The sequence below is a fragment of the Rattus norvegicus genome, chromosome 7 (assembly GCF_021556685.1).
Source record: "Rattus norvegicus strain SHRSP/BbbUtx chromosome 7, alternate assembly SHRSP_T2T, whole genome shotgun sequence".
Lineage (NCBI taxonomy): Eukaryota > Metazoa > Chordata > Mammalia > Rodentia > Muridae > Rattus > Rattus norvegicus.
In genome coordinates, this window is record NC_141540.1 from 30,298,737 (window position 1) to 30,316,009 (window position 17,273).

General features: G+C 50.0%; 1 protein-coding gene and 1 long non-coding RNA gene across 4 annotated transcripts in view; one reads left to right on the forward strand and one right to left on the reverse strand.

Annotated features, from left to right (window-relative positions):
* The window catches only part of Chst11 (carbohydrate sulfotransferase 11), a 217,675-nt gene that overhangs the window by 104,070 nt on the left and 96,332 nt on the right, over positions 1-17,273 (reverse strand). For all 3 annotated transcript variants that reach the window (XM_087557118.1, XM_087557119.1, NM_001108079.1), the window contains 1 exon segment: positions 4,339-4,424. In XM_087557118.1, coding sequence (XP_087413244.1) covers positions 4,339-4,424 — 86 coding nt within the window.
* LOC134479651 (uncharacterized) lies at positions 9,604-15,968 on the forward strand. Its single transcript, XR_015625190.1, has 2 exons — positions 9,604-11,934; positions 15,688-15,968. It is a non-coding gene; the product is annotated as an uncharacterized LOC134479651 (long non-coding RNA).

The window sequence follows — 17,273 nt, forward strand, 5'->3', positions numbered from 1 at the left end:
ACGTATTAGGAAAGAGATCCTTCTGGAAGCTCTTTTCTACCTGGAGAAGTGCCAGCGGCCCCTCCTCCTACAGGCAAGTCGGGTCAGAAAGACCCAGTTCTGTTATTCAGCGGTATATGAACTCGGAACGCCACACAGCTCCTTAACTCAGTTACCTCCTGAAAAACGGGGTTATCAGAGACCTTCATCGGGAAGGGCGCGTTGTACATGCTCCATGAGGGACTGGGCCATGGCTCACTCGTAGGGAAAATGGCTGCTCAGGATCCAATACAACAAAATCAAGATCAGTGACACACATTGGCAAAGTGTCTAGAACAGTCACGGATGAGTGTTCCATGTTCAGTAAACACCAACTGCCTCTTTCTCCTTCCTCCCCTTCCTCTCCTATGCACCCCAGAGAAGAAGAAAGTTCACTTTGGCACACCAAGAGGTTGCCCCGTAACAGGGAGTGGGGCCTCAGAGTCTCAGCCATATTCAGCAGCACATGACCCCCTCTCCTCCATAACACATCATCCAGAACACTTCTGGATCCCTCAACGTTGTGACCCAGAGACCCCAGGGAGCCCTGGTTAGACCTAGCTGTGCTGTTTGTAACTTCAGGGCCAGCCCCGAACCATGCACCCTGCCCCTTAGAATGCTCTAATAACAGGACAGGCACACATGCTAAAGAAAGCCGTGGCAGGGCAGGCCAAACCGCGGGAATGATACTGCGAGGGCTTCAGGGAAGCCGTGAGAGGCTGGGAGGTGGGGAGGCAGGAGGACAAGCTGTCTCGCCCTCAGTGGCATTCAGGGACAATTACACCCTCTCACCCAGTTGAGAGCAGTTCTCTGCCCTGTGGGTCAGCACTGAGCGGGGGCAGTTTGCAGATGGCTCTGCCCACAAGCCCGTGGTTGGCAACTCCTGAACTTTCGGTGACTCGATGCCAGCTGATCTGATCAGCAATTATGTTTTATTTTGGGGCCAGGGAGACAGCAGAGAGCCAGGAAAATTATAAGACATTACAGTGCTATTTTGCTAAGAATATCAACTGTGAAGGATTTTTTTTTCTCCCCTTAACCAATTGTTCTTTGGATGGTTTGGGGTTTTCAGTGCACTAAGAAAGCCCTGGATGCTGGACTCAAGAGTAGAGGCAACTGTCCCGGGCTGGTTTGGCTCTTTATCTAACGAAAACCTTGATGGCCGTGCATCTGTTTGCCGGAGGACGGTGGTCCCTGCCGAGGGGATTTCGAGGGTAACATTCCCCAGTACCAGTCACTAGTAACTGAGTGCAGTCTCCCCAGACTGGGAGGAGGGGTTCCTTCTACAGCTGGATCCCCACTGCCTCCTACTAGCGATCTGGGCTCAAATAAATCATATATAATTATTGGTTTCACTTCTTCACCCATAAAAGGGGAAATGCCATCCATCTCGGAGCTCACCATGCAGATCCAGTGACACGAATCCAAGACCAAGCAAGTGTCTGGCCTAGCATATGTGTCCGAGAAGGTGCCTTTCTTGCTGTAAGGTGAATTTCTTGTCATAAGAAATAAATGGTCTCTGTTTTTACCATCCTCTATTAAGCCCAAATAGACAACCAACAACAACAACAACAAAAAAAAAAAAAAAAAAAAGAAAGAAAGAAAGAAAGAAAAGAAAAGAAAAAGAAAAAGAAAAAGAAAAAAAAAAAGGCTGTGAACACCACTTCTGGGAGCCCTTCAGGTTAGAGCGATCCAAGAGTTTGCCACCAGCCTCGGTGACTACACTGCCCCGGGTTCTGCAGCTGAACTGGTAGGAAACTATGACAGGGTACAGGGGAGCGCAGTTCAGCCTGAAGCCTGGAGATGACTCAGGAAGACATCACTGTCTAAGCTCATCGGAGCGTGCCTCCTTCTCTTAACTCCACAGCCTACCACTAACCAGGGCCGCGTCTTCAAAAAACAAGTCCTACTTAAAAAGCCCTGCGTGGGAATGGGGCATAATTGCCACTTGTAAAGGAAACTAGGCCCAGAAAACAAACTTAGACTACATCCCCAGGAAACAGGGTGATCTTCCTGAAAGAATGCTTGTGGATGGGCTGGAGAAGCCAGTGTGCCCTAGAAGCCCTTAAAGGACAATGACTCACTTACCAGTGACCTCTCCTGTGAGGGGCGTTAGCCACACTAAATGTACCTTTCACTAAGTAGATGGGATAGTCACCTCTCCTCCGATTGGTCTGCCAAGAAACCACACAGGGCCGTGCACACCAGTCCTGGGGCAGAGCAAGCACCCATCGAGTGCCTATATTAGCCTCGGCACCCTCTATGCCCAGTGTCTGACATGCCAGAGGGTCGTCGAGTGAACCAACCAGGAAAGCACGAACTCCATAGCAGGCAGCCAGCACGGAAGGTCACCGCCTCACCTCCTGAATCCAGAAGTTGGTATTAGTCCCAGGTTGTCATATTAGAAGGATGGCACTCAGAGTGTGGTTGTGTAGCCTGGGCAAGGTCACCGAGCTAGGAAATGATGTCACCGGACTTTGACACCAAGTCAGGAGTCAAGGAAAGTGACGGATCACATACAGGCATCATCCTCCAGGGTTCCAGAGGGATGCTGGGAAATGGGCACCTCGTGAGGGCTCATCATACCTACCGGCTTGTGCGGCTAGGTACGTGGAGAGTGGGAACCAGGACTGTGACTTTTGCTCTTTCAAAAGTCACAAATACCTGGGGACCCCTGATATCAACCAAGCCCAGTGTTAGACACATCGGATGTAAATGGTAGATACGACATAGTCCAGGGGCTTTCTACCCAGCGGGTCAGCTACCGTAGAAACGACTCTGCAGATGCATTGTGTGTTGCTCACCAACACAGGATGGAGAGAGAGAGAGAGAGAGAGAGAGAGAGAGAGAGAGAGAGAGAGAGAATATGAATGGTTTCTGGGGGAGTATACCAGAAATCCTATGTGTGGCCAAAGCCTGATTTGATCTCTTCATCAAGATGAGAGTACACAGGGTAGAGAACATATTCACAATGCCCAGGTCACTGGAGCAGCAAAGGAACCCCAATATCAAATCCCCATTGAGTCTCTCTCTGCAGAGGAAGCCTCGAGAGACATTGGGTTTGCAGTCCTCTGTGTGCTCTGTCCAAGCCACGCCTAGAGCCCCAAGACAGAGAACCAATAGAGCAGCACTGACCACCACTAGGACACCAAGGGTGCCCAGACCCTAGTCCTATTTTCCCCCAGAAGGGAGCGCAGGCTAGAGAGAGAAAGTGGAAGAAAGAAGCTTTCAGGTTTGCGCCTCTGCAATGACTCTAAGAATCTGTCCTCGCTGGGACCCCAGCGTTATCTTCTCCCGCCAGGCACCGTGGTCTGTGGAAATACCAAACTGAGAACGGAGCACAGAGCGGAGCCCCGAGATCACGAACGGCCCATCTCTCCCCTGCATGAACCCGTTTCTCAGCAGTTACTGAGGTCCGTCGCCGTTGGCTCAGTCACTCAGGCAGCAGCATTACTAACTAACAGACGTTCTAGGAAGGACCGGCTTAAGAGTCTCCACACCAACCCAGTGGCCTGAGGCTACTGCTATGGTGACCGGGCCTCCTGACTGCTCCTCTATTCCCACGGAAGGCTTGCGCCACTCCCCGCCCTGACCCCCACTCCACTCCCATCACCTTGTTAAACTGATCAGCCAAAAGAACCAGCAGTGGTCACTCTACAGCCACACCCCAACCGGGGGTCTTCTGCAGAGAGGCCGTCGCTGGGTCCCAGTAACTCCGTGTCGAGTTTATCCACAAGCATGCCTTTCTGGGAGCGCCAGCAGAGAGGGCCACACAAGCCTGCAGGCTCTGGACATTCAGAGTCCCATTGCTAGGACCCTGGATGACGTCACCGCAGAGACCCAAACTCTGGGAAGGTCAAAAGTACAGTCCCATACAAATCCTCCACACTTCTTAAACAACCTTTTCTACAACTTTAAAAAAATGTTCCTAGACTACTTATCTAGAAATGGTTCATATTTGGGCTCCCCCGTAGATTTTTGGACTATCCGTACGTACATAATGAGGTACCTTGGGAACAGGATCCAAGTCTAAGCATGAGATTCATTTATATTGCATATGCGTCTTACATACGGCGTCCTGAGATAACTCCGTACAGTATTTCAGCGCACCTGCGTTTTGACTGGGAGCCACCGTATAATGTGAGACACGGGATTTTCCATCTGTGGCACCACGCGGCTGCTCGAAGGGTTTTGGGTTTGGGAATGTTTCAGGTTAAGGGTGCTGAACGTGAAGGCAATCACAGAAGGTAAAGCATCAGGCAGGGGAGGGCATTTCAAATCCCCAGAACACACTGATAGCAATGAGGACTGGGATCCTACCTGGATGGGATTGTAGAGCTCCTGCAGTGGACTCCGAGACCCCTTCCGGCAGCAGATGTCCACGCCAAAGGGATTCCTCCGCATGACTGAGGAGAGAAAGCAAAACTCATCAGTTACAAAGGTCTGCTGTCTGACAGAGGAAAAGACATCCGGGAAGGAGGAAAGATGCCAAGAGGAAAGGAGTTTCTTCTAGCTAAGAGCCCACTGCTGTCCTGGCCGCAACAGCACAATGCTGTTCTGTCCCCAGCATTTAGGTATCTACACCCCAGCAGCACAGACCACACTAAAGATGCCTTCTACGGCACACAGGAAAGCAGGACGAGCATCTGAAGCTCACCGAGATGGAGCAACTTTCAGAAGGCATCAGAGTACCCAAGGAAACAAACGTGGCTGGCCCGGGTGTGGGAGCATCGCTTCACGTCACCTAGCAACAGGGCTGTGGTCTGAGAACTGCACCGTTAGGTGATACAATCACATACGCTGAGAGAGTGCGAGACGACGAGGCGGCTGAGGCGGGGCACGGAAGGCTGTGTGTGCCGCTGTGTGTCACTGCGTCCTGGTTTGCTTTCTGTTGCTGTGATGAATGCCAGGACGGAAAAATAACTTGGAAAGGAAAGGGTTTATTTCATCTCACAGCTTACAGTTCACCATGAAGGGAAAGACAGGGCAGGGACTCCAGACAGGAACCTGGAGGCAGGAACAGATGGTGAAACATGACGGGACACTGTTCATGGTTCCTCATGGTTCCCTCCGCCTGCTTTCTTTCTTTCTTTCTTTCTTTCTTTCTTTCTTTCTTTCTTTCTTTTTTTAAATTAACTTGAGTATTTCTTATATACACTTCGAGTGTTATTCCCTTTCCCGGTTTCCGGGCAAACATCCCCCTCCCCCCTCCCCTTCTTTAAGGGTGTTCCCCTCCCCATCCTCCCCCCATTGCCACCCTCCCCCCAACAGTCTAGTTCACTGGGGGTTCAGTCTTAGCAGGACCAAGGGCTTCCCCTTCCACTGGTGCTCTTACTAGGATATTCATTGCTACCTATGAGGTCAGAGTCCAAGGTCAGTCCATGTATAGTCTTTGGGTAGTGGCTTAGTCCCTGGAAGCTCTGGTTGCTTGGCATTGTTGTTCATATGGGGTCTCGAGCCCCTTCAAGCTCTTCCAGTTCTTTCTCTGATTCCTTCTCCGCCTACTTTCTTATAGCACCCAGGACAGCTTCTCAGGGATGGCACCGTCCACAGTAAGCCGGGCTCTCCACTGCCAGTTAGCAATCAAGCAAATGTCCCACAGACATATCTAGAGGCCAAGTAATGGAGGGTAAGCCCTCAACTGAGGCTCCCCCTTTCTGGGTATGTCAGGCTGATGACTAAAACTAGTCATGACATCTTCATAGGAAAAAAAATACGTTCTGAGGGGATGATAAAAATTGGAGCGAACAAATACAAACTAGAACCGCAGCCATTTGCACCGCCTCACGTCACATCCTGGAAGGGACGCGCTTTGCTCTTAGAGAACTGTGGGGCAGTGGACGTGGTTACACCAGTGCCACCAAAGGCCCGGGAGCATCCTGCCGTATCAGCTCTGTGACGTTTCTATGGGGCAGATATCACTGTGGTAGGAACTGCCACCTCCACCCTAGTCCCACACAGTTCTGTGCTGACTGCTGCGTGGCGTGCAGGCGCCACCCCTGGGCAACACCACCTCCTCCAGGCACCTGGGACCTGGGCTCCTGAGAATGGGGTGAATCATTTTCAAGGGGCCCCTCCACAGTAAGTCAAAAGCCCAGTCCCTCCCAAGTCTTCTACAATGTTCATTTCCATTAAAACATCAACTTGAGGTAGAAAGGATGACTGCCTGTGCTTCTGGAAAGAGCCAGCACTCATAACCGGTATGGGGATTTGAACTCTGCATCCCACTGCGGTGAGAAGGGCAAGAATCCTTGTCAACAGGAATGAGCCCTTGCTTTCATTTTTCCTGTTCACAAAAAAAGTCCATGCACCCCCTATCATACACTAACACTTAACTACAGACAGAGGAAGAGGAGAGAAGAGAGGAGAGGAGAGGGCGGGAGGGAGGGAGGGAGGGGAGGAGCCAGGAGAAAAGAGCAGGGAGGAGGAGTGGGTAGAAGAGCCCGAGAACAGTGCTTTGTTCAAACACCAAACTGTATCATCGTAACGAAGATTAATGGAGCAAGAAGAGCAGAGCCTCCCAGAAGTCCAGGGAGCACTCTGGTGCACAGTGCTTGCCGAGTGCACATCCCCTCATTTCCTGGACCAGGCAGCCTGGGTTTTCATCATGGCTCTCACCATGTACCAGCTGTGTGACCTCAAGTCCGGCATCCTCTCTGTCTGCTTCCTCACCTGTATAAGGGAGTTGAAAGAGAATCTCTCTGGGCTGGTTGTGAAGCTTGAAGACTGCTTAAAATGTGGTTGGCAACAGCTACAAGTTTCCGAAGCCTTTCTGGGTGATGCACTCGATTTGTGCATAGCAGTCTAAGGTCGGTGTCGCGTGGCTGCTGGTAGAAAGGCGGGAGCGCCTCTCTGCCTGAACTAGCAAGTGAGCGGGCTGGGTGAGAACTGGCCACACATCAATCCAGACACCGTCAAGAGACTAAGAAGCCTGCAGGAAGCAGGCTGAGATGAAGGGGGATGCTGCTCAGATGGCAGTCTGAGGACAGAGTGAGGAGTCTGGGGCTTGAGGGCCACTTCATTTGGCAAACTGATAAGGAGTATGAAGGCCGGAGATTAGATTCCCAGAACCCACATTAAAAAAATAAAACCCCAACCTGATACAGTGGCATATGTCCACAAGTGGATACTTCTCCCAGCCCTGGGGAAGTAGAGATGAGACCCCTGGAACTCACTGGCCAGCTAACCTAACTGAAGTGTGGAATTCTAAGTTCACTGAGTTGACTGGTCTCAGAAAATAAGGAGTCACATGACACAGACACTTGACATCAATCTCTGGCCTTTGCGCGTGCGCGCACACACACACACACACACACACACACACACCCCACTCCCCTCCACACATGCACACACACACACACTCACATATACACACACATTCATGCAAACACACATGAACCAACCCCCTGCACACATACACACACACATTCACACACACACACACGCAGAGCACTCCTACACACATACACACACACACCCCACTCCTCTTCCACACAGACATTCACACACCCATACACACCATTCCTCCTACATGCATACACACACACAAATACATTCACACACACACACACCACTTCTCCTCCACACACACACGCCACACACACATTCACATACCCATACACACCACTCCTCCTACATGCATACACACACACACACCCATACACACCACTCCTCCTACATGCATACACACACACACACCCATACACACCACTCCTCCTACATGCATACACACACACACACACACACACACACACACACACACACAGTGAAGGGTAACTGTCATAAGCAACAGGTGAACTGCCTCCCTCCTGGATTCTTCCTCCCTTTGAGCCTTGCAGAGACCCTGAAAGGAAAGCATACGTTCCAGAGAGAAAGGACCATGCGCTCTACCCTCTTTCCTTGCCTTTCCAACAGAAGGCTGGCAAGCATTTTTCTGGGAAGGATGAGGGGGGTTTAGCTGTGTGCCATCACTGGGTCAAACAAAAACAATAGAAGAAGAGTGACTTGAGGCATGCTAGCGAGCTTCGTTTCTGGACAGGAATCTGATGCTCACTGAATCTTCCTGTGTGAGGAAACATGCTTCCTTTGTTGGCTTGTTTTCATGGCTTAACAAAAACAGGCAAGGGGCAGGGTCTGACCCTGAGGCACAAGCTCAGCACAGATCCTGCAAGCCCAGAGGCCTTCCCATGGGAGGAGGGATCTTTGAGCAAAAGTCAACACATAAAAGCCATTAGAATTTGATTAGGCTGTCCCGGGAAACACTGCTTCTTTGTTCCTCCATGGCTGCCCCAGGAAGGTGAGGGAGAAATTCTTTGTGTTTTCCTTTAATTTATGACTTCATTTTTCATTTCCACCAAAAAGGAGGTAAGGTGTCGAGGGCACGCAGGGTCCTCCTTCTGTACAACGGTACCGCAGCACTCGGAGGGGCGAACACGGTCATAAACCGTGTGAAATTACACCCATGCTGTGCAAGACTCAAGCCCCCCCGCCCCCAGTAGCAGACAAGCTCATAGGGACCCGCCACACCGTGGAACCCATTAAAGGCCTGCTTTTACAGGAGGCAGCATTATTTAATTGGTTTATTTTTCTAAAACAAGGTCTTTAAGAAGCCTGGACCGTGTGGGGCCTGCAGCTTCAGGTCCTTTACCTGTGACTTCATGGGGCTCCATGTGAGCTGACTTTGGCACCCCGGGCCACAAAAGCCAAAAGGACCTGTGTACTACTTATAAGTTGGACAACAAGCGTGCCCTGGGCAGAAGACCTGTGTGCACAGAGAACACAAAAACCTTTCAGGGGCGTCCTAGTGCTCCAAACGGTTGGTTCAGTTTCGATTTTCAGAGTTTAGACTTTTGCGTTTAAGAAAGAGCAACTGGGGCTGGAGAGATGGCTCAGTGGCTAAGAGCACTGACTGCTCTTCCAGAGGTCCTGAGTTCAATTCCCAGCAACTACATGGTGGCTCACAATCATCTGTAATGTGGAAAGAGAGAAGGGACTCCTGCAGTTTGTCCCTTGATGTCCCCATGCCCCCATGACCATGCATATACATGCACACATGTGCACTTAGCTAATTAATTTGCAAGAGACCAATAGAATAGTAGAGAGTAGAAGAAACAAGGGGAAGAATGTTTGCAACCCCCTGAGGTTCCTATACTGAAAGCTGGTGGAGTGTTTGCGGGGTGATTCAGCCATGGGGATGGAGCCTTTAGAATGGATAAAAATGTTATCTTACCCCAGGAGGACACAGAAAACATAGAACCCATGAAACAGGTAGCAGATGTTCTGTAGACTCTCATCTGTCAGTTCTTTGATCTTTGAACTTGTAAGAAATACATTTCTGTTGTTTAGATGCTGTGCAGTCTGTGGTTGGTTGTTATGGAAGCCAGAAGAGGCTAAGACACAAAACTCGGAAAACGAATTTCTGACCAGCGGATAATGCCACTCACCCACTGAGAGCATAGCAGAGGGTAGGGAGAAGGGAAGGAATGGGGAGGCACCGGAAGGGGAGGCACCGGAAAGGCAGACACCGGAAGGGGAGGCACCGGAAAGGCAGAAACCGGAAGGGGAGGCACCGGAAAGCCAGAAACCGGAAGGAGAGGCACTGGACGTCAAAGAAGAACATGGTTCCCAGGCTTGCTGTATGAGACACTGCCCAGGAGCTGTGGCTAGAACCAGGGCCTCTCAAGTTCTAATGGGGACCATCTAGAACAGACCCTCAGAACGTGCTGGACCCGCCATCCTCTCCAAAGCATCTTAGAGTTTGATCCTGACAGATGGACCAGGACTCAGACAGGTGGGGCTGGTCTTGGGTAGAATTATGAGTGAGCCGATGACTCAAGTCCTGCAAGAGCCCCAGATGGAGCTCAGCGATGAGCCAAAGCCATTAGAACTGGTAGAACAGTGACCCACAAAACGGCTTCAAAAGGAGACTCCAAAAATAGCCTAAAATACCAAGTTTTTAATTTAAAACCCAATTATTAGAGATTACTATGTACAAAAGAAGTAAATCTATTGCCACAGGGAGTGGCTGAGTCTGCTCAAGGCCAGGGCTGGGGACCAGGAGTGACAGTTGACAGACGTGGATTTTTTGCGAACATAATGGAGAACTTCAATAGGGCTGTAGGGGAGTCTGAACAGTTCTGTCAATTTAGCCCGACTTAAAATGAGTAAACTTTATGCATAAATTCACAGCTCAATAAGACTACATCCAGAAATACGCACAACAATGTTTCCAGGATAAGTATTAATATTGTCAAGATTTTGACCCATTCGAGAAGATTCACCTAACAATGACAGCATGTAAGATTTAATCGAACGCTATTTCTATCCTGGTTGTAAGTTAAAAACCTTTTCTAAATCTTAACGACCGGGCTTTTATTATTTAGATGTTATCTTCTTCTTCTTCTTCCAAAAAGGACTTTAAAATTAAATACAATATAAATTATTAAAAGCCAGCTAAAAAGTTTCTGAAAGGCTAAATATTAATCAAAGGCCATCTTAGACATGGTTCCCTGGTCGAGTTCATTGAGATTCTTAGACGTAGGCTGTGATATTTTGGGACTTTAATGTCTTTTTAGAAGCCTTTTCCTTACACAACAGCCTTGTGCTAACTGAAGTGACAGAGCTACTTCAGGCCGACCATAAAGCATGAAGGGCAACAGCCCGCATCCCAGACTAACCAACCGTTCCTCATCTCTGAAGCCCCACAGTGGTAGGATTTTATAGCGGAGAAACTCAAGACGCCATGGACAAGTGGTTCAAAGAGCAGGAGCTGGCAGCTGACCCTGCAAAGCCCCTATAAATTCACTTTATATTCCCCTCCGATGAGACAAAGCAGACAGCATTACAAGGCATAGCTTGCATCCGCCATGCAGGAGTCATTCCGAGCCTTGAGCGCTTAAGTGTTTAGTCCCAGCCTGACTGCTCGGGAATTCAGCCCCTGCCCTGCAGTTTCCTGGAATGCTTACAAATGTATTTCGCAGGCTGCAGATAACGTGCCAGCGTGCTTTCTTCTGGTGTCTGGGTGCTCCAAGTTTGACTTTCCAATTTGGACACGTCGAAGTCTGCCTCTGGGGTTCCCCCACGCTTACAGACATGTAACGCAGCTCTTGGCGAGGAGTCACCTTTGCTGAAGCTACTGAAGCTGGGGCCATGAACTCCAAACCTTTTCAGCCCTGCACAGGACAGCCGCATGTTAACACAGTCGGCCGTACAAGGAAGGCTACATCTGCAGTCTCTGGCTCAGGGCACCAGCTTTTCCACACAGCTCCTGTGACTATCAAAGAGGCAGTCACCCTTGCTAGTCTCAAGACCACCAAGAAGACTCTGAGTCCTTCTAGCGTTTTCTTCCTTCTTTGTCTCTACCTTATCCTAGAAGGCAAGGAACATGGTGCTCTGGAGGGAACTGCGCCCCATCTCCAATTCATATTTCAGAACCGCAAAATGCAACTTTATTTGGAAACAGGGTCTTTGCTTGTGTAATTGAAGTTACTTGGAGATGAGGTCACAGCGGATGAGGGTGGGTCCCAGGTCACACAGCTGGTGCCTAACGGGAGGAGAAGAGGACAGACACACACAGGGAAGAGAACGTAGGGAGATGGCCAAAGCGTTGGAAGGACTCGACGACAAGACGGAATGGCCAGGCTTGCCGGGAGCTGCCAGAAGCAAGGATTCTCCCCTAGAGAAGCCTGAGAGGGGACACAGTCATCATACACCTTCACTTTGCATGTCGACGTTCCAGAACCTGGGAGAACAGATTTCTGTTGCTTTGAAATGTCCAGTATGTGCTCATTTGTTAACACAACTCTAGCACGCTAACATGTGTGAGTTCACAAGACGTGCACCTCCTTCCTGAGGTTGCTGTGAATCCCAAACAAATCTTCCGTGCAGAGGCTGAGTGAGAGCCAGACCCGGCCCCAGGTAAGCGGTAGATGAAAGACCATTAGGCATGCTTTCTGATGACTACTAATTATTGTACTAATGATTGTTTTCTAACTGTTCCCCAAAAGAAATGCCTCAAAAATGGTCTCTCTTCCAGTTCAAATCAAAACCTCACTACTGAAACACAGCACGAGCACACACACAATCTGTGGGGACAAGGTTATTTCAGAGCCACAGGGAGTAACCGTGCTGCCATGGGCAGAGGAGACCGGGGGCCACCACACGGTGGGCCTTGCATTTGGCCTTGTTGGAGATAAGGGGACAAAGGCCCGGATACTCAGAGGGCTGCTGCCCAGTGGGTCTGTCTCTCCTCTGAAGCAAGATAGAATCCTACCAGAAGGACGTACACTCAAGTCATAAAGAGACAGAACTTTAAAAGGCAGCCACTTCCTTTTCAAAAACCTTCCATTTTCCTTTCTGTAGGTCTAAGTGATTTAAAGACAAGGAATTAGGTTTTCAATCACCCATCTGTCTGATGTGATTCTGCCACAGAGGCCAAGAGAGTCAACACTGCTGAAAAACATGGCTGTGTGTGCCACGTCACGGAGCCAGGAAGGTGTTTAAACTCTTCAAACCTACCAGCTTCCCTCTGAGAAAATGGCGCCAAGGGGATAGATGACATGACGGAAAGGAAGCGTAGTGGGGTTAAACATCCTTCCTCCAGGATCTGGGGAACAGCGCAACTGGCAAAATGCTCATGGATCAAGAATGAGACTGAATTTGATACCCAGAGCCTGTGTTAAAAAGCCAGGCTCAGGGCTTCTGTGCGAAGTCCCAGAAAGGGAGAGTGGAGATTCCTGGGGCTAGCGGGCCAGCCAGCCTCATCTACTTAGTAAACTCGGGACCAGTTCAGAGACTGCATCTAAAAAACTGAAGTGGTGGTCATGGTGGTGCACACCTTTAATCCCAGCATGAGGGGGTGGAGGCAGGCTGACCTCTGTGAGCTTAAGGTCAACCAGATCATGTGGAGTTCCAGGCCAGTAAAGGCTACATACATGTGGATGGATGGATGGGTAGGTGGGTGGGTGGGTAGGTGGATGGATGGATGGATGGATGGATGGATGGATGGATGGATGGATGGAGTGGACAGATCCAGAGGAATACCCTGAAATTGACCTCTAGTCTAAATACAGAGACACACTCACACACACATGCACACACACAGACATGCACACTCATACACACAGACATGCACATACACAGACATGCACACTCACACACAGACAGGCACACTCATACAGACATGCACACTCACATACAGACACACTCACACACACAGACACACACACAGACACACTCACACAGACACTCATGCACATCCATTCAGTATTGTGTTTTCTTTCCACCAGTCAAGCACTGGAAACATTCTAAGACGGCCAAAGTTGGATAATTTCGTGAGTTGAAGTCCACGTAAGTGCATTTTAGTAAATCATGGCGTATTAGTACTGAGTTCAACATGCTACTGTAATTAAAAATCCTCATGTGAATGGGGTTGGCGCATCAGAAATGAGACAGGAGGTGAGAATCTCATAGACACAGTCCTACATGCGACCCAGCCGACAGAAATGAAGGCAGCGCTGGAGTGCTTCAGACACACGCTTCCTCATGAGGACTTCAACACAGCAGTCGACCCAGTACTAAAGATGTGACTGGAAGCCGCGTTCCCAACGAAGGGCTGGAAAACCAAGCATTACCTGCGGCCCCACCCAGGGATCCTCCAAGCCAGAGCTCTTTTTCTATCTCCTCCTCACATCTCCTGCAGGGTGGGGGGATGGAACCCAGGGCCCCACTTGCCTGCTAACACTGAGCCATCCCCACCTCCTGCCACCAAGAGATCTCGCAAATGAGAAGGCAGCATATGTCCCATGATTCCAAGATGCTTGCACACAATCCCTGCCGCTGCCATTGAATGAGTGTGCAAGGGCAGAGGGTATAAAAGCCAGCGATGGGGAGGAGCCACAGATGGGTGGGGTGGGGAGGTGGGGGCAAGGTCTCTGCTGTGTGTCAGATCTACTCCTTGAAGTGTGGCCAGCAGGGAAAGGCCACTGCAGCTGCATCCTATTCAATGTGCCCACCTTTGCGGCTGCCTCCCTCCCCGAGCATCCAAGATGCCTCTGGAACTGGCTCCCCAGGTTCTCAGCAGCCAGGCAGCAGGGTGGGAGTAAGGGCATGGGGTGTGGGAGGAGAGAGAGAGAGAGAGAGAGAGAGAGAGAGAGAGAGAGAGAGAGAGAGAGAGAGAGAGAGAACACCTTAGGTGACTATCATGAGTTCCCCGAGGAGAATGTTTAGCTTTGGAAGACTTTCTCCCCCTAAGTAAAAACTTCAGGACAGAAAAGCACAGAGGAGCACCCCATCTTTCCCGTGCCCCAGCTTCTTCTCGTTGCTGTGATAAGTTAGAAGATGTTGCCTATTGGTGTGTAGCAGGAACATTTTAGGTTGTGTTTAGTTCCTAAAAGTCTTTCCGATTCAGCCAGGCAGGGCCTATCTGTGCAATCCAATTAAAAAGCCATCAAACAATAAGGGACCTGCAGTATACGTCAATGTGTCTGTAGGGAAGACAACTGTGTCAGGAAGGGTCTGGTTCCGGATTGACTGACACTGGGTCAATGAGGAGGAGGGTGAAGAAGGTGAGGAGGGGGAGGGTCCAAGCAGAACCCATCTTTTGTCCTGAGCATGGGCACACTGACTACCAGGCCTTGGATAAACAACTTCCTCCACACAGCTTCTCTGTGAGTTCTCATCTCCGTGTAGCAGATGAGGAAAGAACTTAGGGTCTTGCCATGACCCTCACACCGCAGGGAATGAGTTTCTGAGACACAAGCAGGGATAATGCATTCAGGACACAGAGGTGGCCATGCCTCCACACCAGCCCGAGTGACAGCAACAACGTGTAAACTGGGATGCAGGCTCAACTTGCATCGGGAGAGAGCCGTTGAGATGGGTCACTAGCTAAAGGCGCTTGCCAACCACGCCTGAGAACCTGAGTTCAATTCCCAGATCCCACAGTGAAAGATTCAATCTCTGAGGCTTGAACTCTGACCTCCACAGGAGAACCATGGTATGCAAGCCCATACTCTCTCTGTCTGTCTCTCTCTCTGTCTGTCTCTCTCTCTCTCTCTCTCTCTCTCTCACACACACACACACACACACCCCACACATACTACACCATACGTGCACGCACACACACACACTCCTAACACAATTAGGTCAAAACTCAGAGGATGTCACAAGTCCTACCTCAAACCTCGGCCCTCCACCAAGCAGCGCTACCCTGCAAGCTTCCTGACCCCTCTGTGTCCCAATTTTGTCACGGCTAAGATGAAAATGACGAGAGAACATGCTTACAAAGCTATTCCGGGGGTGACATAAGATAGAACTGCTAACTGCACTGGCTGCCACCTTTCCAGGGGATCGGTCACTTTCACATGTTTACGTTCTCTGAGATCAGGGTGCAGTTTCCCAAAGTGGCTTTCCCAGATTAGAAATAGTAGATGGTGGTAATGATGATGATGGTGGTGATGAGGAGGAGGAGGAGGATGGTGGTGATGATTGTGAGGATGGGGTGATGATGGTGATGGGGGTGATGGTGATGATGGGGGTGATGATGATGGAGGTGATTATGTTGATGATAAAGATAAGACATTGGTGGTAACAATAAGAAAGTATGCATGGTGCACACCTGGTTTTACTCACAAACTCTGTGTCTATCTCACCATCTTTCCCACCTCAAAGACAAACTGCTCGGCCACCTGACCAGGCATGAGCAGAGGCTGGAAGAGCCTGAAACCCTTACGAGTGGAGCCCAACACCCACCAGAGCTGGCTGAAAGGTGCCCGGCGCAAGAGATTCCGCCAAGCAAGGAGGCTGGGAGGAGGCTCCTAGATTCCTAAGGGCTCTAAGGATCCAGGTGGAGATCAGGACAGAACCAGGATTCGCAGAAAGCTAGGAAAGTAGGAAAGAAACCTGAATATCTATCTTTCATTTCTAATTTAATAAATGGCTTTTATTTTTTTTTAAATCAACCTCCTGTCTTAAAGTGTGTGACTGCTCCAGGGGGAACAGAGGCAGCAGGCGAGGTTGGTCCTGCTGATATCCCCGGGCATTCAGTTTTTACTCTCAGTGACTAGGAGTCATTCGAGCAAGCGCCTAGCCATCTCCACAGCACAGATCAACTGGGGAAGCCAACAACAGAGTGGGGACTGGGGCTCTGTATGGGTACACACAGGGAACTGAAGTCCCCACTGGGATACATTCATTCTCTTGAACCTTTGTGTGAGATAGAACAGTGAGATAGCCCATTTCAGATACGGGCTTGAGATAGCCCATTTCAGATATAGGCTCCAGAATAACAAATACCAGGCTCACTGCTCGCCCGTTCCACCCATCCACACCACCTCTCATTGTGGGGACGAAAAACCCAAGTTCAGAGAGGTTCTATGATGCTCCCAAGGTCACAAAAGAAACATGTCCCCAGGGGAGGGGGGAGGGGGATGTTTGCCCGGAAACTGGGAAAGGGAATAACACTCGAAATGTATATAAGAAATACTCAAGTTAATAAAAAAAAAAAAAAGAAAGAAACATGTCCCCTTGAGTTAGAGAAAAGTACAGAGGCGCCCAGCTGTGGGTGAGACAACCAGTCACCGCAAGAGTCCAAGTTCAAGACTTCTTAGTTCCCATCTAGATGAAAGGGGTCTACTTTCGGATAGGGGTGGGCACCCTAGGTGACACCGGGCACAGATTCCCAACAGCCTCCTTAGCCCCGCCCCCAGCAACCCCACTTCCTTCCTTCACATCTGGGTCACTCTCTAAGAGAAAAGGACGGTACAGAATGTTAGAGAGTGATACCCCTGAAGTCTGGGGTACCACATGGCAGCAGAAAGCCACCGACTCTGTCCTCACCCCTCACCCCATCCCCTGGGTCTCAGCATCCTTCCAGAGAAGAAGGACTATGTTTTAAGATCCCCGCTGAGGACAGTACTTCCGTAACTCAGTCTACTTGCTGACTTCCCGGCCTCCCTTCATGGCGGGAACACTCAAGAACATTCCACTGGCGTGGCGAACAGGCCAGCTTTTGTGGCTCCCCTCCGGTACCTGAAAACCACAGACCCGTGGCCACAACTGCACAAAGTCAACAGCTCAGGACGTGTAGCAGGAGTGTCTACAGAGCGTTTGTTGACACGAGGTTTAAAACAAAGAAGAAAGTCTTCTTCAGCATACAAGGCCTAACTGTGTGGTTTGCACCAGGCAGGCTTACACACTGGCGTCCTGGACGCTATGTGAGTTCTGTAGTGAGTTCCATAGTGAGCTCGGTAGTGCCG